General features: G+C 37.4%; 2 protein-coding genes across 2 annotated transcripts in view; one reads left to right on the plus strand and one right to left on the minus strand.

Annotated features, from left to right (window-relative positions):
- The window catches only part of LOC133640830 (zinc finger protein 106-like), a 53,545-nt gene extending 41,944 nt beyond the window's left edge, over nt 1-11,601 (plus strand). The window contains exons 20-21 of the mRNA XM_062034509.1: nt 10,876-11,022; nt 11,107-11,601. Coding sequence (XP_061890493.1) covers nt 10,876-11,022; nt 11,107-11,163 — 204 coding nt within the window. The 3' untranslated portion in view covers nt 11,164-11,601. The remainder of the gene's footprint in view (nt 1-10,875; nt 11,023-11,106) is intronic.
- LOC133640832 (calpain-3-like) overlaps nt 11,260-25,445 on the minus strand; it is an 80,219-nt gene continuing 66,033 nt past the window's right edge. Inside the window, exons 21-23 of the mRNA XM_062034513.1 lie at nt 23,586-23,702; nt 23,457-23,515; nt 11,260-11,676 (exon numbers count right to left, since the gene is read on the minus strand). Coding sequence (XP_061890497.1) covers nt 11,650-11,676; nt 23,457-23,515; nt 23,586-23,702 — 203 coding nt within the window. The 3' untranslated portion in view covers nt 11,260-11,649. The remainder of the gene's footprint in view (nt 11,677-23,456; nt 23,516-23,585; nt 23,703-25,445) is intronic.

Raw genomic sequence — 25,445 nt, forward strand, 5'->3', positions numbered from 1 at the left:
TAGAGGCCCAAGCTTCAATTAATTTGCAAACGTGTTGTCCACTTGAATGTGGTGGTGCCACTACTAGGTATGATACAATACCACAATATATTCACACTGCAAAATCTGAAATCTAAGTAAGATTAAATATCTCAAATAAGGGTGATATTTGCTTATTTTCTGTCTGATAAGATAATTATTCTCACTAAGCAGATTTTATGTTAGAGTGTTTTACTTGTTTTAAGTGTTTTGGTCCTAAATGATCTCAGTAAGATATTACAGCTTGTTGCTGAGATTTGATGACCTATATTGAGTAAAACATGCTTGAAACTAGAATATCAACTGATGCAAAGCTGTGTCATCAACACTCACAAGTATAAAACTACCTTTTTAAAGTAATCATTTCTTATTTTAAGCAGGGGGAAAAAAATCAGGATGCCGAGCGCATACAATTATGTCAAGATTATGGCACTAGCATTTACTTCATTTAAGAATGTTTTCCAACATATTGAGCAAAAAGGCCTCATTTTTTTTCTACCAAGAAAAGTTCACTTATTAGTGAGAATATAATTATTTTAAGGTATTTTTGGGTTCATTGAGGTTAGCTAGTTTTACTTGTTTTGGAAAGTCTTGACCAGCTGAATTTTCTTGTTCTATTGGCAGATAATTTTGCTTAGTTCAAATAAAATACCCCTCATTTTTGTATTTTTTTTTTCTTGTTTTTGAACACTGACTTTTTGCAGTGCAGTAGATACAGTAGATATAGTGCTTGATAACAATTTATCTCATCAAATCAAATTAGCAAATTATCACAATACACTGACATAAGTGAAAATACTTTAACTTTTAACTTTAAATAGTTATGGGCCTGCTGCAATGCAAGCGCCCGTTCACATGCTGCAAATGGCGCTTGCAATGCAAGCAGCCCATATTATTATTCCTCATACCTCAACTTTTATTATAGTTCCGCACGTTTCTTTTACGCCTAAAACCGCGAGATTATCTCCTCTTGTAGCTCAGCCATACTTTCCCGTAGCTCGGTGCTTAACGTCTCATTTTGTTCACACACTTGTCTACTTTAACCCTGCCTAAAAAGTTTTGACGTCCAATGTTTGGTTTTGGCTGGACGGCCATCGGAAGGAGGCGGGCGCCATCGGCCTAACTCCATTGAAGCGGATGGCGTCCACTCTAATTTACTAGAGCGTGGAAGCCCTGAAAATGTACTTTTTTTTGGTTACCAACCTGTCCTAACGGCCACACTTTATCCCACTGTCATGTGTTTCGGTGAAAACGTTGACACACATGTCCTCTCTCAAAAAATGTCACTTAAATGGAGGTCATGTGTGCAAAGTTACAAAATATTTAAAGTTAGTGTTATTTGCGGATGATACAGCAGCGTTTTGTTCAGGAGAGAACACACAGAAGATAATACAAATAATAACAGAAGAAATGAACAAATTAAAAAGATGGTTTGACAAAAACAGACTATAGTTGAATCTCAGTAAAACTAAAATAATGCTATTTGGTAACAGTAGAAGAGAAAGTCAAACACAAATACAAATAGACGGAATAGAAATTGAAAGAGTAAATGAAACCAAATTTCTAAGTATAATGATTGATGATAAATTCAACTGGAAATCACTTGTAAAAAATATACAACATAAAGTAGCAAGAAACACGTCAATAATGAATAAAGCAAAACAAGTTCTAGAGCAAAAATCACTCCATATTCTCTACTGCTCGCTAGTGTTACCATATCTGAGTTACTGTGTATAAATATGGGGAAATAACTACAAAAGTACACTTCATTCATTAACTGTGTTACAAAAAAGATCAGTTAGAATAATACATAATGTCGGATATAGAGAACATACAAACACTTTATTTATTGAATCAAAGATACTGAAATTCCACGACATAGTGAATTTGCAAACAGCTAAAATTATACACAAAGCAAACTATAACCTGCTACCCAAGAATATACAACAAAAGCGGAGGAATATAATCTTAGAGAAAAATGTAATTTAAAACATTTGCACGCACTTACAACACTTAAGACCTTCAGTATATCAGTATGTGGAATTAAATTATGGAACGGATTAAGCAAACAAATCAAACATTGTACTAATATGCTCCACTTCAATAAACTCTTCAAACTTAAAGTGTTTACAAAGTACAAAGAAGAAGAACCATGATAAACATTCTGAATTTATTTAATCCATTCATTCATTCTCATAATAATCTTACTCATCTCACCATATGAAATATAATTTACTTCACCAATTAGTATTGATTTATTTTTATAGTGATTACTTATGGAGTATATTGTGAATAAATTGAGAACAGGAAGTGAACAAAAGTTTTATCAACTGTTATGTAAAAGAAAAGGGGTAGGATTAAATAAGCTCTGCTTCTTCCTACTCTTTTTCGAACATGTTGAAAAGAGAAACTGGAAATTGTGTTGTATGCATGCATGCATGTTCCAAATAAACTCAAACTCATTTTGCTTCTGTTGGCCCTCAAAGCCAAGAAAGTCAGCTAAATCTCTCATGGACTCCAATGTTATATGTCGGAAAACACAGAAATTCTTATTTTCCTACTCGCTCTAACTCGCCCATTTCCCCACTTATCGGAAATCTGAGAACCCCGTAACGTTCCTCAAAGCCTTGAGGCGCTCACGGTTTTTAGGAAAAGTCGATATCTCGAAGCGTTTGCCCACAATCAGACATTGTTCGGCATGAAGTTTTTCGACAAATACTACATTAAATGCTGTCATTGTGTAGTGGTGGCAGGTTCATCTCATTACATGGAGTTATTTGAAGTCACGTGACAGCCCCTCCCCTCAGGTATCTGAGTCTGGTGTTTGTACAGGGCCGTAACTAACAGTTCAATGGGCACACAACATAGAAAGACAACAGGGAGTACAAAAATCATGTTTTTTTCTATCTGTGTTGTTGTCCAGCAAGTTTGCTAGCAGTTAAAGTGCGATATAGTTATTACTAGGGATGATGTTTGATAAGAAATTATCGAGTTCTAGCCTATTATCGAATCCTCTTATCGAACCGATTCCTTATCGATTCTCTTATCGAGTCCAGATAGGTTGTTGTATATGGAAAAAAACACACAATATTTGGTTTAACAAAAGCTCACTTTTATTATATAAGAAAAAAATAACATCGAATAAATAAATAAATATTGACTGTTACTCCCCTAAAAAAATAAAAAAAATAAATATTGACTGTTGTTACGCAAAGTATATTAAGTGGGATTTTTCAGAAAAACAAATATATACAGTAACACAAAAACAACCTGTCTCTGTGATCACTATAGGTGTATAAATAATAATATAGTGTTAAATAAAATCAGTCCCTTGGGCACAAAACTGAAAATAATACAGCTCTCCAAAAAGTGCACTTCTGCTGCTATTTGACATAACTGTTTGTTATGATGCTTTGACATTGTTGCACTTTATTTCTTCTATGAAGAGAAAAGTTGTTTGCAAATGTGGTTACAATGCTAAAAAATGAAAAGTTAAAGCTAAAAAAAAAGAAATACACTTTATTGAGTTAACATTATTTCTTTATAGGGGGAAAGGTGTGATGTTATGAGTTAGGGAATATAACAAGTACACTACCCAGCATGCAACTGGAGTGACGAGCATGCGCGGTAGCCCCGAAAAGTGTTGTTGCATGTCGCCACCCGGCAGCTAAGAATGAGGTTATGAGCACGCTGTGAAAGTAAACGTCAAGAACTCAGCCAACACGCCTCGTCTGCATTATTTATAATTAGACGGACAACACGTATACAGTGTGATTGTGTTTTGTTTACAAGGAAAGAAAAACAAAAGTTAAAAGGGAGATATGTTGTGTATATATATGTATGTGCTGCGGTTGCTTTAAGAACGTTGCGACAGCTGCCGTAAAGGAGGTGCGTTGCTAGCCTGGTTGCTATGTTTCCGGTTGGTGGTAAAAGTGTTCGTCATGTGTTTGTACCCTGCTCAAATCTCTCAGTAAAGTTATTCATTGGATTATACCTTTTGTTTTGAACTTTATTACACCTTGGGGCGCTTTTTCCGGTCCATTTTTTTCCTGCTTTCGCTATCTGCGATAATGACTTGAGCTACATTTCTGGTCGGGACGGGATTCGTTCCCAGGGATTCGAATAAAGAACCAACTCTTTTTCTTTACTATAGTGGCCTCGATAACGGGTACCGGTTCTCAAAAAGGGATTCGAGTCCGAGGACTCGGTTCTTTTCTTATCGAACAACCGGGAAAACCGGTTTCGAGTATCATCCCTAGTTATTACCATACAATTTCACATACCAATTGATTATTTTTGAATTTTTGTACATACTAATAAAATAACCATTGTAATATAATTATGTTATGAAACATATTGTGATATACTAATATACATATTTTGATAACTTAAGAGAATACATCGATATACCAAAGACTATAAAAATGGGAGCCATTACCTCCCTGCTTGGCACTCAGCATCAAGGGTTGGAATTGGGGGTTAAATCACCAAAAATGATTCCCGGGCGCGGCCACCGCTGCTGCCCACTGCTCCCCTCACCTCCCAGGCGGTGATCAAGAGTGATGGGTCAAATGCAGAGAATAATTTTGCCACACCTAGTGTGTGTGTGACAATCATTGGTACTTTATTAGTGGTGTCCGGATACAACTTTTTTTTTACGTCCGATACGATACCGGTGTTGGAGCCTTGAGTGTTGGCCCATACTAATATTAATCCAATACAATATAAGCAGGAATAATACATACTTTTTTTTTGTAGTGTGGAACATTAAAAAAAGTTTTATCAAGTGAAATTAGTCAAACTGAGAACAACGGTAGGTATGGAAAAACATTAACCTTACGACAGATTTATGCTTTTGGAGTGGAGTGTTAATTTGTTTTTGGTGACACTTAGTGGTCACAATAATTCATTAAACTAAGTTCATGACACAGTAAATTGAATGATGCATGTTTACTACTGGATACTTTTTAATATATGTCTGCCTTAGAGACGTTGTACATGTAAGTCATATGCAACTATAATTAATTAATACTTGTATTATATTGACAAATATGGTGTTTTAAACTGCAATATTGTTCAATTAAGGACATTTATTACTACTACTGGCTTGTGTGCTAGCTGTAGTGTAGCTGCTAGCTCTTAGTAATTGTACTAGTACAGGGGTCGGCAACCCGCGGCTCCGGAGCCGCATGCGGCTCCTTGACCACTCTGATGCGGCTCAGCTACATACATGCCAACCCCCCGATTTTCCCAGGAGACTTATGGATCTCAGTGTCTCTCATAGATTACTCCCAGGGAAAAAATGATCCTATTTACACTCTAATTGCTAAATAAAAGGCGTGCCCTAATTGCACTGCAGTAATTGTCCTCTTTAGCATTTACACACTGCATGCCAGTCAAGCCACATGTTGTTGTTACTTGCACACACAGGAGACAGCAAAGCATACTTACTCATCAGCCACACAGCTTACACTGACGGTAGCCGTATCAAACAACTTTAACATTGTTACGTTACAAATATGCGCCACACTGTGAACCCACACCAAAAAAGAATGAAAAACACATTTCTGGAGAACATCCCACCGTAACACAACATAAACACAACACAACCATTACCCAGAATCCCATGCAGCCCTAACTCTTCCGGTCTACATTATACACCGCCGCTACCACCAAATCCCCCCACACATCAACCCCCCCCCCTCTCCGTGCGTTGGTTGAGCGGAAGAGTTAGGGCTGCATGGGATTCTGGGTATTGGCACCGTCAGTGTAAGATGTATGGCTGCTGAGGTAGTACGCCTTGCTGTCACTTACGTGAGCAAGCTGAAATTGCATTCTACATGTGGTTGAGCAGGTACACTGTTAGGGCAGCCTGTAGAGGGCGCTAAATGCAGTGTCATCACGCTCTGATTTTCGGGAGCCTCCCGGGAAAAATGAATGGATTGGCAAGTATGACGCTATCAAGCGCCATTCATTCAATACTTGCGGGCTGCACTGACATCAAATTTCCTCATTAAAGTGTGTGCCGGTGCGTGTGTCGGAGACCCCTGGTTAACATAGCACAAAGTATTTAAGCTTTGTATGCGGTGTTTTTCATTTTAAATTCAAAATTTTTTTTTGTGGCTCCCATTACTTTCTTTAATTTGTGAAACTTGCCAAAATGGCTCTTTGAGTGGTAAAGGTTGCCGACCCCTGTACTAGTAGTAGCCTACCATGTTGTTATGCTAAAGACTTGACTAAAATACAAATACATACTAAAATACAAATACATATTAACTTTGTGTGCTTGTAGGACATTTGTCTGTTAACAAGTTAAAGCGCTGCAGGACTGCGTACATATGAGATTTTAGATGCAAGTTGATATTATCTGATACTTGTTTTTTGATGATATCAGTATCGGATCGGGACACCTGTATTGATTATATTATTGTCAAAATTCAGTTGTACTAATAAAGGCCTCATCTGCAACACATGCCTTACCTTTAAAGAAGAACTGCACATATTTGGGAGTTTTCCTATGAGGGACAAGAATACATGTTTTTTTTTAATGCATTCTAACTCGTAAATAAACAAAAATAAGAGTCTGCTTACAATAGAGCTAATGGGAGCTACGACGTTATTGCGTTTATTCTGCCCATAAAAACCCATTAAACAACCCTCCAAAAAGTGGCAACAATACTTTATTTACTTTTCATGACATGAATATTAACCAAGTATTAGCGATATAGTAATTATAATCGTTAACATTAAGGGCCTACATTTAGCGGCGCATTGATCAGAGAGAAGTAACTTCCTTATGCTGCTGTATTGGCATCATTGGATGACGAGCTGCTTTTTTGCCTTTGAGCTTGTGAAATGTAATGCTAGAATGTAAATCGCGCCTCTCACCTTGATAGTAAAATGATGTGGACATAAACTGAGAAGTTGGTCAACTTTGACAGCCAATTTAGACCCGAAGATGTCGAGAAAGACACGCGAAAGACGCTAGTTTTCACTCACCTTTTTTCCCCCAAACCCTTTGCGAGGAGTATGATTAATTCTTCACCTAAGCGGGATTATAGGAAAATCCTAACGTTGGCATCCCAGTGAGAGCAGACATTGTACAGTAAGTAATGTTTTAATGATGTTTGTTGGCTCTCATGAAATTTGCAGCAATCAGTGATGTTGTTGAAGCGAACCTTGTGAGGTGCTTTTTGAAATTAATGCGCCGCCGTATGCTTAAAATGATCAAAATATGTACAAACCCCGTTTCCTTATGAGTTGGGAAATTGTGGAAGATGTAAATATAAACGGAATACAACGATTTGCAAATCCTTTTCAACCCATATTCAATTGAATGCACTACAAATACAAGATATTTGATGTTAAAACTCATAAACTTTATATATTTTTTGCAAATAATAATTAACTTATAATTTCATGGCTGCAACACGTGCCAAAGTAGTTGGGAAAGGGCATGTTCACCACTGTGTTACATGGCCTTTCCTTTTAACAACACTCAGTAAACGTTTGGGAACTGAGGAGACACATTTTTGAAGCTTCTCAGGTGGAATTATTTCCCATTCTTGCTTGATGTACAGCTTAAGTTGTTCAACAGTCCGGGGGTCTCCGTTGTGGTATTTTAGGCTTCATAATGCGCCACACGTTTTCAATGGGAGACAGGTCTGGACTACAGGCAGGCCAGTCTAGTACCCGCACTCTTTTACTATAAAGCCATGTTGATGTAACACGTGGCTTGGCATTGTCTTGCTGAAATAAGCAGGGGCGTCCATGATAACGTTGCTTGAATGGCAACATATGTTGCTCCAAAACCTGTATGTACCTTTCAGCATTAATGGCGCCTTCACAGATGTGTAAGTTACCCATGTCTTGGCCACTAATACACCCCCATACCATCACACATGCTGGCTTTTCAACTTTGCGCCTATAACAATCCGGATGGTTCTTTTCGTCTTTGGTCCGGAGGACACAACGTCCACAGTTTCCAAAAACAATTTGAAATGTGGACTCGTCAGACCACAGAACACTTTTCCACTTTGTATCAGTCCATCTTAGATGAGCTCAGGACCAGCAAAGCCGACGGCGTTTCTGGGTGTTGTTGATAAACGGTTTTTCCCTTGCATAGGAGAGTTTTAACTTGCACTTACAGATGTAGCGACCAACTGTAATTACTGACAGTGGGTTTCTGAAGTGTTCCTGAGCCCATGTGGTGATATCCTTTACACACCGATGTCGCTTGTTGATGCAGTACAGCCTGAGGGATCGAAGGTCCGTAATATCATCGCTTACGTGCAGTGATTTCTCCAAATTCTCTGAACCCTTTGATGATATTACGGAGCGTAGATGGTGAAATCCCTAAATTCCTTGCAATAGCTGGTTGAGAAAGGTTTTTCTTAAACTGTTCAACAATTTGCTCACGCATTTGTTGACAAAGTGGTGACCCTCGCCCCATCCTTGTTTGTGAATGACTGAGCATTTCATGGAATCTACTTTTATACCCAATCATGGCACCCACCTGTTCCCAATTAGCCTGTTCACCTGTGGGATGTTCCAAATAAGTGTTTGATGAGCATTCCTCAACTTTATCAGTATTTATTGCCACCTTCCCCAACTTCTTTGTCACGTGTTGCTGGCATCCAATTCTAAAGTTAATGATTATTTGCACCAAAAAAAAGTGTTTATGAGTTTGAACATCAAATATGTTGTCTTTGTAGCATATTCAACTGAATATGGGTTGAAAATAATTTGCAAATCATTGTATTCCGTTTATATTTACATCTAACACAATTTCCCAACTCATATGGAAACGGGGTTTGTAAATATTACACGTTATTATGAATGTGCCTGATCAACCAGGCTCAGATGGGTGTTGTACAGCAAGCAGTGCGCACTGAGTACACAAAGGGCCTATATGTTCCTGCAAACAGCAGATATGAGCAAAATATCAAACTATGCAATGGAATAGATCCCTATACTTTATCAAAAAAAGATTTGTTGAGTGATAAAGGATTATTCGTCGGTGGAGTTCCCAAACATATCAAAATATTGTGTGATCCAGACGTCAATCTACACGACAAAACAGATGAAAACTTGGAAAAGCATGGAGCTCTACAACTTTTTTGTATGTGGCTGGGTCAAGAAAATTGGCATCGAGACTCTGCTACCTTCTACTGGAGTGCGTGGTACTTTTGTCGTCTTTTTTCATAAAATATTGCACTCCGCCGCCATTTTTGAAGAAGAAACTTTTATTTTTCCCGCGATTCAAACGGTTCGCACAGCCGAAAACAACGCAAGCATAGTTTTTTCTTCGAGAAATGCTAAATGGCGCAGAGTACCTTGTGGCTTGTATTTAATGAGCCGGACGTGACGTCATTTTGAATCCAAGCAATTGACCGACTCCAATTGCCTCCGTCGTAAGCTAACTTTTACTCGCATTTATTTACTAGTTAGAATGCATAAAAAAGGAAACATACGTGTGCTTGTCTTGCTGGTGAATGATAGGAAAAAATCCATAAAACGTACAGTTCCCTGTTAATAAAAACCTGGTGCTCTCAGCACTGTCTCTTTTTGAGCAAATGCAGTAGCTGTCTGAACATGTCAAATGGGATTTTCTGTAAATGTAGAAATGTAAGTAAATAAACCCACACTTAAGTGTTGGCAATACTGCACGTAAGAGTTGAGTTGAGTTAGAGTTTATTTGGAACATGCAAGCATAGAACATGATACATCACAATTTCCAGTTTCTCTTTTCAACATGTTCGACAAGGAGTAGGAAGAAGCAGAGCTTATTTAATCCTACCCCTTTTCTTTTACATAACAGTTGCTAAAACTTTTGTTCACTTCCTGTTCTCAATTTATTCACAATATACTCCATAAGTAATCACAATAACAATAAATAAATTATTATTGGTGAAGTAAGTAAAATTTCATATGATGAGATGAGTAAGATTATTTTGAGAATGAATGAATGAATGGATGAAATAAATTCAGAATATTTATCATGGTTCTTCTTCTTTGTACTTTGTAAACACTTTAAGTTTGAAGAGTTTCTTGAAGTGGATCATATTAGTACATTGTTTGATTTATTTGCTTAATCCATTCCATAATTTAATTCCACATACTGATATACTGAAGGTCTTAAGTGTTGTACGTGCATACAAATGTTTTAAATTACATTTTTCTCTAAGGTTATATTCCTCCTTTTTTTTGAGAAGAATTGTTGTATATTCTTGGGTAGCAGGGTATAGTTTGCTTTGTGTATAATTTTAGCTGTTTGCAAATTCACTATGATATCTTTGATTCAATAAATAGAGCGTTTGTATGTTCTCTATATCCAACATTATGTATTATTCTAACTGATCTTTTTTGTAACACCGTTAATGAATGAAGTTTACTTTTGTAGTTATTTCCCCATATTTCTACACAATAACTCAGGTATGGTAACACTAGCAAGCAGTAGAGAATATGGAGTGATTTTTGCTCTAGAACATGTTTTGCTTTATTCATTATTGACGTGTTTCCTGCAACTTTGTGTTGTATATTTTTTACGTGAGATTTCCAGTTCTATTTATCATCAATCATTATACCTAGAAATTTGGTTTCATTTACTCTTTCAATTTCTATTCCGTCTATTTGTATTTGTGTTTGACTTTCTCTTCTACTGTTACCATATAGCATTATTTTAGTTTTACTGAGATTCAACGATAGTCTGTTTTTGTCAAGAGTGGCACATGAAAATGTTCTTTGTCTCCATCTAGTGGGTAATCCTCATAATTCTGCAACAATATACATGGTCACTTTAAACCAGACTTAGATTTCTCAAATAAACATTTGTATTTATTTTTCCCTTCTTCGCAGTGGCAAAATTGCTCCCTGATTTTCGGCATGTCAGAGCATCTGGTCCAGCACCTCATGGGAGACCACAACAACCCCAATCTGCGGACTTTCAAATGTCGCTGGAAGGTCTGCAGCGCCTTTTTCTCCACGCCGCAGGCGATAAAACAGGTAATGCAACCATCCTGATTGATGATGATGATCAACACGTTGTCACTCATGTTATGTTTTGTGCGTTTTGTTTTATCTCTTCAGGATCTTCCTGAGCACATGCAAAGTCACGTCAATGCAGAAAGTAAGGTGGACACATGAGGAGTAAAGGACTGAAGCAGCAGTATTTTAAAAAAAAACTCATTTCCTGTTATAGTGCTTAAGTTAACACTTCAATCCTACAATAATAAACACATCTCTTGACCTAATAATGTGCACATGCGGGTCGGGCTGCAAAGAATAATTCAAATAATAGCTGCAGCTCTAGACAGGGGAACATCCGTTCTGTGCTGCATTTTATTTGTTCAAAATCAAAGTAGGTTAAAAGACCAAATGGTCCTGAGGGTTTTTAAAAATGTATTCATGTAAGAGATGCGTATTAGTGTGCAATTAACATATACATAGACAACTGCTTGTCTTTTCAGAAATAAAAGACAGTAAAAGTAAATGTGGATGGCATATTAATTAATTCACCAGGAAAATGTTCTCTTCTCATCACATCACCTTTTACTGCAAAACTCCAAACATTAAAATAATAGGTCTGAGGTCTGAAGTCCACTTTCTTTCTGACTTGATGCATGGAGATGATTAGGAATACATGGTCAGCTGAAGCCACTAGAGAAAAATAGAAATACATGATCAGAATAAAAATATTATATATATATATATATATATACAGTACAGGCCAAAAGTTTGGACGCACCTTTTCATTCAATGCATTTGCTTTATTTTCATGACTATTTAAGAAAAGTGTCAAGAATATAATAACAATTAAAATAGGTTATTGAAGCATTATTCATTTATAAGACTATATTGTGCCCCACCTCCCAGGGGGTGGAACAAGGGGATGGGTCAAATGCAGAGAGTAATTTCACCACACCTAGTGTTCGTGTGTGACTATCAGGGGTACTTGAACTTTATACAGTGCGAGTCGTGTAATTTTCCAAAGTACAATAATTATTACTATGAAAAAATATATACAGTACAGGCCAAAAGTTTGGACACACCTTCTCCTCATTCAATGCGTTTTATTTTATTTCCATGACTATTTACATTGTAGATTGTCACTGAAGGCATCAAAACTATGAATGAACACATGTGGAGTTATGTACTTAACAAAAAAAGGTGAAATAACTGAAAACAGGTTTTATATTCTAGTTTCTTCAAAATAGCCACCCTTTGCTCTAATTACTGCTTTGCACGCTCTTAATAATAATCATAATAGATTGTATTGGTAAAAAGCACTTTACATTGAGTAAACAACCTCAAAGTGCTACAGTGTTTTAAAAAAAAATTAAAAAATAAAACAGCCAAATAGCTAGAACTAGTATGCATTAGGGCTGCAACTAACGATTAATTTGATAATCGATTAATCTGTCGATTATTACTTCGATTAATCGATTAATAATCGGATAAAAGGGACAAACTACATTTCTATCCATTCCAGTATTTTATTGAAAAAAAACAGCATACTGGCACCATACTTATTTTGATTATTGTTTCTCAGCTGTTTGTACATGTTGCAGGTTATAAATAAAGGTTTAGAAAAAATATATATATATATTAAAAAAAAATGCCTCTGTGCATGCGCATAGCATAGATCCAACAAATCGATGACTAAATTAATCGCCAACTATTTTTATAATCGATTTTAATCGATTTAATCGATTAGTTGTTGCAGCCCTAGTATGCATGTATCTAAAAAAAAAAAGCTTTTATAAAAAGAAGGGTTTTTAAGCCTTTTTTAAAAGCATCCACAGTCTGTGGTGCCCTCAGGTGGTCAGGGAGAGCGTTCCACAGACTGGGAGCGGCGGAGCAGAGAGCCCCGGTCTCCCATTCTTGGCATTCTCTCGATAAGCTTCAAGCACACCTGTGAAGTGAAAACCATTTCAGGTGACTACCTCTTGAAGCTCATCGAGAGAATGCCAAGAGTGTGCGAAAAAGTAGCTTGAGCAAAGGGTGGCTATTTTGAAGAAAACTTTTTTTCAGTTATTTCACCTTTTATTGTTAAGTACATAACTCCACATGTGTTCATTCATAGTTTTGATGCCTTCAGTGACAATCTACAATGTAAATAGTCATGAAAATAAAGAAAACGCATTGAATGAGAAGGCGTGTGTGTGCGTGCGTGCGTGCGTGCGTGCGTGCGTGCGTGCGTGCGTGCGTGTGTGTGTGTGTGTTTTCACTTAAGAACAACAAGACCCCTGGCCCGGATGGCATCCCTGCAGAGATCCTTAAACAGGGAGGCTATCTCTGTACCAGAGCAATTTTCCACTATATTGCTGATATATGGAAGCGCGGAGCAGTCCCCCAACAATGGCGGGATGCAAATGTTGTGACCATATATAAAGGGAAGGGTGAGAAGTCTGTCTGTGGCAATAGTAGAGGAATATCCCTCCTGTCTGCTGCCGGCAAGGTTCTTGCCAAAGTGATGCTGTCAAGACTCATACAGAGCATAACGGAACACCTGTTGCCTGAGTCTCAATGTGGCTTCAGGAAAAATCGCAGCACTGTGGATATGATTTTCACAACACGCCAGCTACAAGAGAAGTGTCGGGAACAACATCAAGATTTATACATGGCGTTTGTGGACCTATCAAAGGCTTTTGATACGGTCAACAGAGACTTGCTCTGGGCGGTCCTTCTCAGGGTTGGTTGCCCGCGGAAGTTTGTAAACATCCTGCAAAGTTTCCATGAGGGGATGATGGCTCAGGTGACAACAGGACGACATGAGTCTAGGCCTTTCAAGGTATCCACAGGTGTCAGACAGGGTTGTGTATTTGCACCTGTACTATTCAACATCTTCCTCATGAGTGTCACCTGGCTACAGCACAAAGAAGTTGAGGGAAGCAATGGTGTGCTGGTGGATTACAGGCTGGATGGAAGCTTATTTAACATCAGAAGGCTGCAGGCGGCTACCAAGGTCAAAACTGTGAACATTGTGGAATTACAGTATGCTGATGATTGTGCCTTCGTGGCACATACATCAGAGGCTTTGCAGGCGACGCTAACAGCTGCTGTGAAGGCCTATAGTAGACTGGGTCTCACTGTGAACACTGTAAAGACGGAAGTACTGTGCCAGTGGATCTCCCCTCCGCCAACTCGACCACCATCACCTGTCTTTAACATCGATGACAAGCCCCTAGCAATAGTCCCAGACTTCAAATATCTTGTGAGCATCCTCTCCGAAAACTGCAGCATGGACAATGATGTTCAAAATCGAATCAGGTCTGCCTCAGCCTCCTTTGGTAGACTGCGTAAGAGGGTGTATGTGAACAAAGACCTCAGCATACGCACCAATGTGGCAGTCTACCAAGCCATCTGTGTCTCCACACTATTATATGGCTGTGAAGCTTGGACCCTGTATCGCCGCCACATCCAACAGCTGGAGAACTTTCACATCAAGTGTCTCCAGCGGATCCTTGGGCTGACATGGCGTGATCGTGTGCCACACACGGAAGTCCTGAGTAAAACTGGTACCAAGAGCATGGAGGCCACTTTTCTCCAGTACCAACTGCGATGGGCCGGCCACACCATCAGAATGTCAGTTGATAGACTTCCGCGACAACTGCTGTATGGACAACTTCATCATGGCCAGAGATCTGCAGGAGGCCAAAAGCGGAGATACAAGGACCAACTGAAAATAACTCTCAAGAGGTGTGGAATACAGCACACACAGCTGGAAAGCTCTGCCTCAGATCGCCCTCTCTGGAGGCAACTCTGCCATGCAGGCCTTCAACATTTTGAAGAGGAGAGAAGCGCAGCGAGGGAAGGGAAACGCCAGAGGAGGAAGATGGGCCCTGCAGCCAAGACCACAACAAACACTAACTTCATATGCCCCCATTGCAATAGACCATGTGGTTCTCGTATTGGACTTTTTAGTCACCTCAAAACTCACCAATAGAAGAAGTGGAAGTCATCATCGAATACGATGGACTACCATAAGCAAGTAAGTGTGTATTTTTATTTTCATTTATATTCACCATATAAATATTTATTTAATGTTTTCAAATTTATACAGACTAAACTACAAATTACTTTCAAAGAATATATCAATCTTTTTCATTTATTGACAATATATTTTGAACCTGGGGATAGGTTGATTGGCAACACTAAATGGTCCCTACTGTGTGAATGTTGTCTGTCTATCTGTGTTGGCCCTGTGATGAGGTGGCGACTTGTCCAGGGTGTACCCCGCCTTCCGCCCGAATGCAGCTGAGATAGGCTCCAGCACCCCGAAAGGGACAAGTGGTAGAAAATGGATGGATATTTTGAACCTTGAAAGTCAAATGTGCCCTAGATGTTGCTATCTGTATGAGTTGACTAAAATATTAGGAATTTAGATTATTCTACTATATGCTGTGTTTACCATAAGATGTCAATCTATTCGTGGTGTTATGGCGAGCAAAAGGGGATAGCATCTAGTTTGCGTAATTGTCGGGTATTGCATGTAATGCTGTGGGTAAGAAAAACAGGGAGCGAAAAGCAAATGTAAAGAGATAAAAATTTACTTTCTTTTATCACTTCTTTTTTTAGTTATTTGTATATCTCAAGCAAAATGGAGCCTACTGTCAGGGCTTGTAAACGACTTGTTGCGTAGAGCCATACGTGCGTTCATGTTGGTCTCCAAAAGTGTGCAATAATACCAGTAAAAGTCTCTAGATTTGTTGCCAGTTGCTTTTTTTTGAAATAGAGAATCTGGAGCAGGGCTTTTCAACTGGGGGCCAAATCTGGCCCAGGAATGACACCATACCGGCCCCAGAGTTCAGTCCAAAACTTGGAAGACAAAACATTTTTGCAGCAATTTCCTAAAAACACTAGTGTTCCTAGATGAACTTGGACCGCTGGAAACACATTGGTAGATCCTTGCATTTACATTTTAACCTTGCTAGCAAACATAGAACACTGCGCTCCAAACTTGTACCTTATATAACTGAGGCGTTCCTCAAGGCACCCCTTTAAGTTAGACTGACCATACGTCCTCTTTTCCCCGGACATGTCCTCTTTTGCGGGGCTGTCCGGGCAGAGTTTCTTAAATGTCTCAAATGGCATTTGGAGTTAGGGTTGCGTGTATTTTCAATGTACGTTCAGGGTTAAGAAGGGGTTAAAAACAAAACAAATTGTGAGCATTGGTGAGGGAGGGGCAGAGACAGAGAGAGTGAGAGAGTTATGATAAATGCGCATGCGTCGCTAGGCTCTGCTATTTATCCATAGATTTATCAGATTACATTTTTTATTATCTATAGCAGGGCTGTCAAAAGTGTGCCCCGGAGGCCATTTGCGGCCCACAGCTAATGTTTTAAAGGCCCACGGCACATTCTAAAAATACTATTAAAATAAACAAAAACATAACAAAAGTGAAATAAAAAAGCTTAAAGGTGAAATGTAATTTAGAAAAAGTTGCAATGTTGACTAATAAAACAAAGCAGTTTTTTTTTCTTTCAAACTGTCATTGCTCAAAACATAATATTGAATCAAAATCAATGTTATAATGCTAGGTTCACACCAACGGCGCTTTGACGGCGCTTTAAAGCGGCATGCAAAGCGACATGCAAAGCGGCATGCAAAGCGGCATGCAAAGCGGCATGCAAAGCGGGGTTAAAGCGCAACAAAGCCTGATTAAAGCGTGAGGGTCGTAATGGATCGTGGGAAAGCTTGTAGTGAAGCGGGACATGCGGCAAGTTCGCCAAAAAATTTTAAACGGTTTAAAAAAATTCTGCGCTCTGTCAAGAATGGAATAAAACGCAGAGAGCGTATCAAAGCATGACAAAGCCTGACAAGCTCAGCAAAACTTGACTAAAAGCGTAGGAAAGCTTAACAGATCTTGGTTCAAAGCGCGGACCCCAACAAATAGGAAGTGACTGTGATATTGACTAGTGACATTGAAACTTTTATGTAAAACCAACACAGGATTACAAATCCATTCTGTTTTGCATCATTGCCTTTTTTTATACGATGATCATTGTTTCTGTACTTCTGCTGTTTGATGTTGCAGTTTGACATTACTGTCTATAATTTTTCTGTATGAAAATGTTAATAATAAAGAGAATATGTTACGTTTTATAAAAGAAATGCCTTTAATTAATTTCAACTAGCATAAGAAATGAAAGATATATATTTATTAAGATGACAAAAATAAAAGAAATGAAGATATAAAACATAATATAACGGAAAAAAAAGAGAAATTGAAAAAATAAATGAATATAAAAAATGGGTGGATAAAACAAATGCTTTTTATTATTTTCAACTAGCATGAAAGATATTTATTAAGACAAAAATAAAAGAAATGAAGATATAAAACATAATATAACGGAAAAAAAAGAGAAATTTAAAAAATAAATGAATATAAAAAATGGGTGTATAAAACAAATGCCTTTTAATATTTTCAACTAGCATGAAAGATAGATATTTATTAAGATGACAAAAATAAAAGAAATGAAGATATAAAACATAATATAACGGGAAAAAAAAGAGAAATTGAAAAAATAAATGAATATAAACAATGGGTGGATAAAACAAATGCCTTTTAATATTTTCAACTAGCATGAAAGATAGATATTTATTAAGATGACAAAAATAAAAGAAATGAAGATATAAAACATAATATAACGGAAAAAAAAGAGAAATTGAAAAAATAAATGAATATAAAAATGGGTGGAAAAACAGTATACTGAGTTTTTCACATTTTTTTCTTATTTTTGTTGTAACAATGCACAACAGAGCTTGATAATCGTGTCAGAGCCTGATTTAAAGCGTCAGGATCGCATCAAAGCGTAATAAAGTTCAATAAAGCGTAATAAAACGTATCAAAACGTGATTTAAAGCGTATCAAAGAGGTATCAAAGCGTGAGGAACGGTAAGAAAGCGGCAACTAATTCGTATCAGAGCGTATCAGAGTGTATCAAAGCATGCCATTACTTCCAAGATCGGGATATTCGTGGAAAAATTTACAAAAATGACGGCACTTTGCTCGCCGCTTGAAAGCGCCGTTGGTGTGAACCAGGCATTATGAATTATTGACCTATCCAAGGTTCCCATTACTTCACATCAAATATTCCACTTTTAAAAATATTTTTGGTGGAAGATTTTGCATATTCTGTGTGTTTGCCATTAAAAACATAGTTTTGTTTGACAAAAAAGGGCAGAAAACAAACAAACAAAAAAACAACATAAAAAAAACTAAAACATTTTGAAACGAGGGTTAGATCTGAAGTTGATGTAGACTCCAGAGATTTAAGCGTTAAATATCAAACCATTATCATCATTTCATGACCCAAGCAAAACACTTTTTACACTTTTATACTGAAATAAATACAACTTATTAAATAAAAATATAGAAAAAACTACCAGCAGTGGTAAAGTTTAGATCCATGAAGGAAAGAAGAAAGTGAATGAATGTTTATAACTGAGTACATTTACATATGCATACAATTTTTTTTATTTTTTTTATTTTTTTATTTTTATGAATTAAGTAAGGTTTATGACAACCTTTTTCCAAAACACAATATAGAATGTGAGATATAACAGGATAATGCATACGTTTATCTTTTTTTTTCAAAACGCTTACAAAAAAAGTGGCACCCCAAAAATTTACTGTGGGACCCCATTTTTATGACTTGATGAGGTTCCTGGGACCCCATTTAGAAAATTCCTAGTGCCAACAGAGGGGAAAAAACGCTTTATTTAAATAAATATATTATTTATAAAGCAAGTTCGAGTATCATTGGCAAATGTCCACCTAGTCGCGGCCATGGCACGCATACATGTGTCCTCTTTTTGGGATTTCACAATAAGGTCGGCCTACTTTAAGTCCTCCTCATTTTTGGCGTTACAAATTTATTTTTTAACGTGAATTCTGTAATTAATGTGTTGCTGAAGCTTGTTTACTTGAACAAAGTCATTTGTTCAACTTCTTTAGTTTCGCTAGCGGTGTTCCTCAAGGTTCCATTTTAGGTCCTCTCTTTTTTTTGTATCATTTGGGCTATTAACTGGTGCCCCACACGTTCAGTTCAAACACATTTGTGAGAGACTCACATTTTTGCAGCAGAGTCTTAAAACTAGAGTGATGTCATAGAGATGATCTTTGACTCGCTTTTTTGCAGAAAGTCCCTAAAACCCGCAAAGCGCTCCTGTAACTAGAGATGTCCGATAATATCGGCCTGCCGATATTATTGGCTGATAAATGCTTTAAAATGTAATATCGGAATTTATCGGTATCGTTTTTTTTTATTATCGGTATCGTTTTTTTTTATTAAATCATCATAAAAAACACAAGATACACTTACAATTAGTGCACCAACCCAAAAAACTTCCCTCCCCCATTTACACTCATTCACACAAAAGGGCTGTTTCTTTCTGTTATTAATATTCTGGTTCCTACATTATATATCAATATATATCAATACAGTCTGCAAGGGATACAGTCCGTAAGCACACATGATTGTGCGTGCTGCTGCTCCACTAATAGTACTAACCTTTAACAGTTAATTTTACTCATTTTCATTAATTACTAGTTTCTATGTAACTGTTTTTATATTGTTTTACTTTCTTTTTTATTCAAGAAAAGGTTTTTATTTTATTTATCTTATTTTATTAATTTAAAAAAAAAGGACCTTATCTTCACCATAATGGTTGTCCAAATTAGGCATAATAATGTGTTAATTCCACGACTGTATATATCTGTATCGGTTGATGTCGGTATCTGTTGATATCGGTATCTGTAATTAAAGAGTTGGACAATATCGGAATATCGGATACCTGTAACGCTGACAAAATAAATACGGCCAAATCAAATGTCCACTTTAGAGAACACAGGTTCTACAGAATATACAAAAATAAGACTAATAGTAAAGGGAGAAGTCTGTCTTTAGCTTTCTGGAAATTTTATATATCCCTGATCTAGAAAGATCTGAATACTCACTAAATATAGCAACAAAGCCACTAAGTTGGCAATACTGATCCCTCCTGCTATGTCGCAAGTGTCAAACTCAAGGCCCAGGGGCCAGCACTGGCCCGCCACCTCATTTTATATGGCCCGCCAACGCCTGGAAATATAACGCATCAATAAAGTACTTACTAAATGTATTCTTTCTTTCCATTTTGACAGAAAAAAATACATTTATTGCATGCAGTTACATATATTTTGATTTAATAATATCTAATAATGTATGAAACACTATTACCGTATTTTTCAGAGTATAAGTCGCACCGGAGTATAAGTCGCACCTGCCGAAAATGCATAATAAAGAAGGAAAAAACATATATAAGTCGCACTGGAGTATAAGTCGCATTTTTGTGGGAAATGTATTTGATAAAAGCCAACACCAAGAATAGACATTTGAAAGGCAATTTAAAATAAATCAAGAATAGTGAACAACAGGCTGGATAAGTGTACGTTATATGAGGCATAAATAACCAACTGAGAACGTGCCTGGTATGTTAACGTAACATATTATGGTAGGAGTCATTCAAATAACTATAACATATAGAACATGCTATACGTTTACCAAACAATCTGTCACTCCTAATCGCTAAATCCCATGAAATCGTATACGTCTAGTCTCTTACGTGAATGAGCTAAATAATATTATTTGATATTTTACGCTAATGTGTTAATAATTTCACACATAAGTCGCTCCTGAGTATAAGTTGCACCCCCGGCCAAACTATGAAAAAAAACTGCGACTTATAGTCCGAAAAATACAGTATACATTAAGGCCTTAGTTGGCCACATGCGTGGACAGCACCTTTTAGCTCTTACTTCCAAAATTGTGTACACTACTGAATTGGGGTCTTATGGCCACTTATGTGGACACTTATACTGCCATCTGGTGGTGTCAGAAGAGTATAACATACAATGAAATTTGGAAAGAAAAGTGTAAAAATAAAAATTTGCATGTCACTACACATGAAGTACACGTTTGTGTACTTATGGACTAAGTACATCCTTTTAAAAGAGGATTTTTAGTTTTTATTCTAATTAGGATCCAATAAGCCCAAATAGCAAAGAGAAATAAAAAAGCATGTAAACAAACAGCTTGGGCCTTAAGACGTTAATGTTTTTCTTAAAAATAAAAAATAAATGGTTAAGTATCTGCTTGATTTATGTATGAATCTGTAATAATAATGTTGGTAATGATAATGTAACGGTAGTTACATTTGTATGAATTTAGGTCGGAAAGTAGTTATCGCTGATAATAATGAACCATTAGTTTCATGTTTCCTAATGTAATATATTCTCATACATTAAACTTTTTTTGGTAAACATTAAAATAAGTACCTTATTGACCTATTATTTAAAATCAAGTTCGCCATTAAATTATACATTGTAAAAATGGTAATAGATATTACGGTAAAAAAAAAAGAAAAAAAGGCTGCTCAGTGGCCAGAATTTTATCATTAAAATAAACAGTGATACCATTTTTAAAGTAATACACCGCAAAAACCACCACCATAGAGTTCATGACTAACACTAGCTGCTCTGTCGCCAGAATTTTAGCACAAAATAACATGGTAGCCTTTTTCCATTTACAGTAATATCCTGTAAAAAAAACAAAAAAAAACGATCGAATCCACGGTGAAATTCTCAGCTGCCAGTCTACAGATTTTTTTTTACGCAGTGCGTAAAAAATATATATTGTTGTGCAATAATATTATGAGGGGAATATTACTCTCCGTTACAAGCGGCCCTCGATGAAAAGGAGTTTGAGACCCCTGTGCTATGTTGTCGTATTATTTGGCACACCAGGATCCTTTGAGGTGTGTTAAAAAAAATCAGAGCTAAGATGCGTTTTAAACGACAAACTTCTGTATTTTGCATAATTATGTTTTTATGGTATGATGGCCGGGTAGTGCCGAATCTATTTGTAGCAGTCAAAATATTTTTGTGGCGGATGGATTAACTGAATGTATGGGAAACACTGGTAAATTGTATTGCCAGATGTATGAGGCACAAAAATAAGCACTTTGCTTCAAATAAACACCGGCAGATAAGTAAATAGACAGTCTAACTGTATTTGAGGAAATACACTACCTATGCTGAACAATTTAAGATGATCTAATTTCACCTATTTGGGTTAAAACATTTTTTTGCAAACCAGTACCGTATTTTTCGGACTATAAGTCGCAGTTTTTTTCATAGTTTGGCCGAGGGTGCGACTTATACTCAGGAGCGACATATGTGTGAAATGATTAACACATTAGCGTAAAATATCAACTAATATTATTTAGCTCATTCACGTAAGAGACTAGACGTATAAGATTTCATGGGATTTAGCGATTAGGAGTGACAGATTGTTTGGTAAACGTATAGCATGTTCTATATGTTATAGTTATTTGAATGACTCTTACCATAATATGTTACGTTAACATAACAGGCACGTTCTCAGTTGGTTATTTATGCCTCATATAACGTACACTTATTCAGCCTGTTGTTCACTATTCTTTATTTATTTTAAATTGCCTTTCAAATGTCTATTCTTGGTGTTGGCTTTTATCAAATAAATTTCCCCCAAAAATGCGATTTATACTCCAGTGCGACTTATATATGTTTTTTTCCTTCTTTATTATGCATTTTCGGCTGGTGCGACTTACACTCCGGAGCGACTTATAGTCTGAAAAATACGGTAATTATAGTCTGCAAATGATGTGTTGTTGTTGAGTGTCGGTGCTGTCTAGAGCTCGGCAGAGTAACCGTGTAATACTCTTCCATATCAGTAGGTGGCAGCCGGTAGCTAATTGCTTTGTAAATGTCGGAAACAGCGGGAGGCAGTGTGCAGGTAAAAAGGTGTCTAATGCTTAAACCCAAAATAAACAAAAGGTGAGTGCCCCTAAGAAAAGGCATTGAAGCTTAGGGAAGGCTATGCAGAACGAGACTAGAACTGAACTGGCTACAAAGTAAACAAACAGAATGCTGGACGACAGCAAATACTTACTGTGGAGCAAAGACGGCGTCCACAATGTACATCCGAACATGACATGACAATCAACAATGTCCACACAAAGAAGGATAAAAACAACTGAAATATTCTTGACTGCTAAAACAAAGTAGATGCGGGGAATATCGCTCAAAGGAAGACATGAAACTGCTACAGGAAAATACCATAAAAAGAGAAAAAGCCACCAAAATGGGAGCGCAAGACAAGAACTAAAACAGCAAAAAACTCAAAGTCGTGACAGTACACCTACTTTGAGACAAGAGCTATAGTGATGCATGCTTGGTTATGGTTTAAAGTCATATCCAACAATTGCGACAACGACTTTTTACTGTCAACAGAGTTTCGTTTTTTAATGCTGGTGGTGTGCCTCCGCATTTTTTTTCAACGCAAAAAATGTGCCTTGGCTCAAAAAAGGTTGAAAAACACTGTCGTAGGTAATGAGAAAAGCATATCTCTAACCTCCAGCACGTTGAGCTTGATCAGTCCATCTCCGTCTTTGTCAAAGGCATGAAAAGCCCCTGCAGGACGACACAACATAACGATGCAGTACATGCAGATGTGTACAATAACAACATTCACTGTACTTACTGAACATTCCTTCCAGTCTGACAAAGCAGCAGATGTAACTGTCAAAGTCTATGTTGAGGTGTTGGTCTGCGTAGCGCATGGCAATGATGTCATACAACTGTTTGTTCAGGTGGAAGCCTTAAATACAAAAAAAGTGTAAATATAGAAATACATTGAGAACTTGGAATGAAAATATCGCCCCTATAGTGGCTGTGTGCAGTATAGGTGTGACAACAGAGCACATGCACTGCAAAAAGTCAGTGTTCAAAAACAAGAAAAAAAATATACAAAAATGAGGGGTATTTTATTTGAACCAAGCAAAATTATCTGCCAATAGAACAAGAAAATTCGGCTGGTCAAGACTTTCCAAAACAAGTCAAATTAGCTAACCTCAATGAACCCAAAAATACCTTAAAATAATTATATTCTCACTAATAACAAGTGCACTTTTCTTGGTAGAAAATAAAAAGACCTTTTTGCTCAATATGTTGGAAAATATTCTTAAATGAAGTAAATGCTAGTGCCATTATCTTGACATAATGATATGCGCTCGGCATCATGATTTTTTTTTCATGCTTGAAGTAAGAAATTATTACTTTAAAGGCCTACTGAAATGAGATTTTCTTATTTAAACGGGGATAGCAGGTCCATTCTATGTGTCATACTTGATCATTTCGCGATATTGCCATATTTTTGCTGAAAGGATTTAGTAGAGAACATCGACGATAAAGTTCGCAACTTTTGGTCGCTGATAAAAAAAAGCCTTGCCTGTACCGGAAGTAGCGTGACGTCACAGGTTGTGGAGCTCCTCACATCTGCACATTGTTTACAATCATGGCCACCAGCAGCGAGAGCGATTCGGACCGAGAAAGCGACGATTTCCCCATTAATTTGAGCGAGGATGAAAGATTTGTGGATGAGGAAAGTGAGAGTGAAGGATTAGAGGGCAGTGGAAGCGATTCAGATAGGGAAGATGCTGTGAGAGGCGGGTGGGACGTGATATTCAGCTGGGAATGACTACAACAGTAAATAAACACAAGACATATATATACTCTATTAGCCACAACACAACCAGGCTTATATTTAATATGCCACAAATTAATCCCGCACAACAAACACCTCCCCCCTCCCGTCCATATAACCCGCCAATACAACTCAAACACCCGCACAACACACTCAATCCCACAGCCCAAAGTACCGTTCACCTCCGTAAAGTTCATACAGCACATATATTTCCCCAAAGTTACGTACGTGACATGCACATAGCGGCACGCACGTACGGGCAAGCGATCAAATGTTTGGAAGCCAAAGCTCCGTACTCACGGTAGCGCGTCTGCTATCCAACTCAAAGTCCTCCTGGTTGTGTTGCTGCAGCCGGCCGCTAATACACCGCTTCCCACCTACAGCTTTCTTCTTTGCTGTCTTCATTGTTCATTAAACAAATTGCAAAAGATTCACCAACACAGATGTCCAGAATTCTGTGGAATTTTGCGATGAAAACAGACGACTTAATAGCTGGCCACAATGCTGTCCCAATATGTCCGCTACAATCCGTGACGTCACGCGCAAACGTCATCATACCGAGACGTTTTCAGCAGAATATTTTGCGGGAAATTTAAAATTGCACTTTAGTAATCTAACCTGGCCGTATTGGCATGTGTTGCAATGTTAAGATTTCATCATTGATATATAAACTATCAGACTGCGTGGTCGGTAGTAGTGGCTTTCAGTAGGCCTTTAAAAAAGTAGTTTTATACTTGTGAGTGTTGATGACACAGCTTTGCAACAGTTGATATTCTAGTTTCAAGCATGTTTTAACTCAATATAGGTCATCAAATCTCAGCAACAAGCTGTAATATCTTACTGAGATCATTTAGGACC

The sequence above is a fragment of the Entelurus aequoreus genome, linkage group LG23, assembly GCF_033978785.1.
Source record: "Entelurus aequoreus isolate RoL-2023_Sb linkage group LG23, RoL_Eaeq_v1.1, whole genome shotgun sequence".
NCBI lineage: Eukaryota > Metazoa > Chordata > Actinopteri > Syngnathiformes > Syngnathidae > Entelurus > Entelurus aequoreus.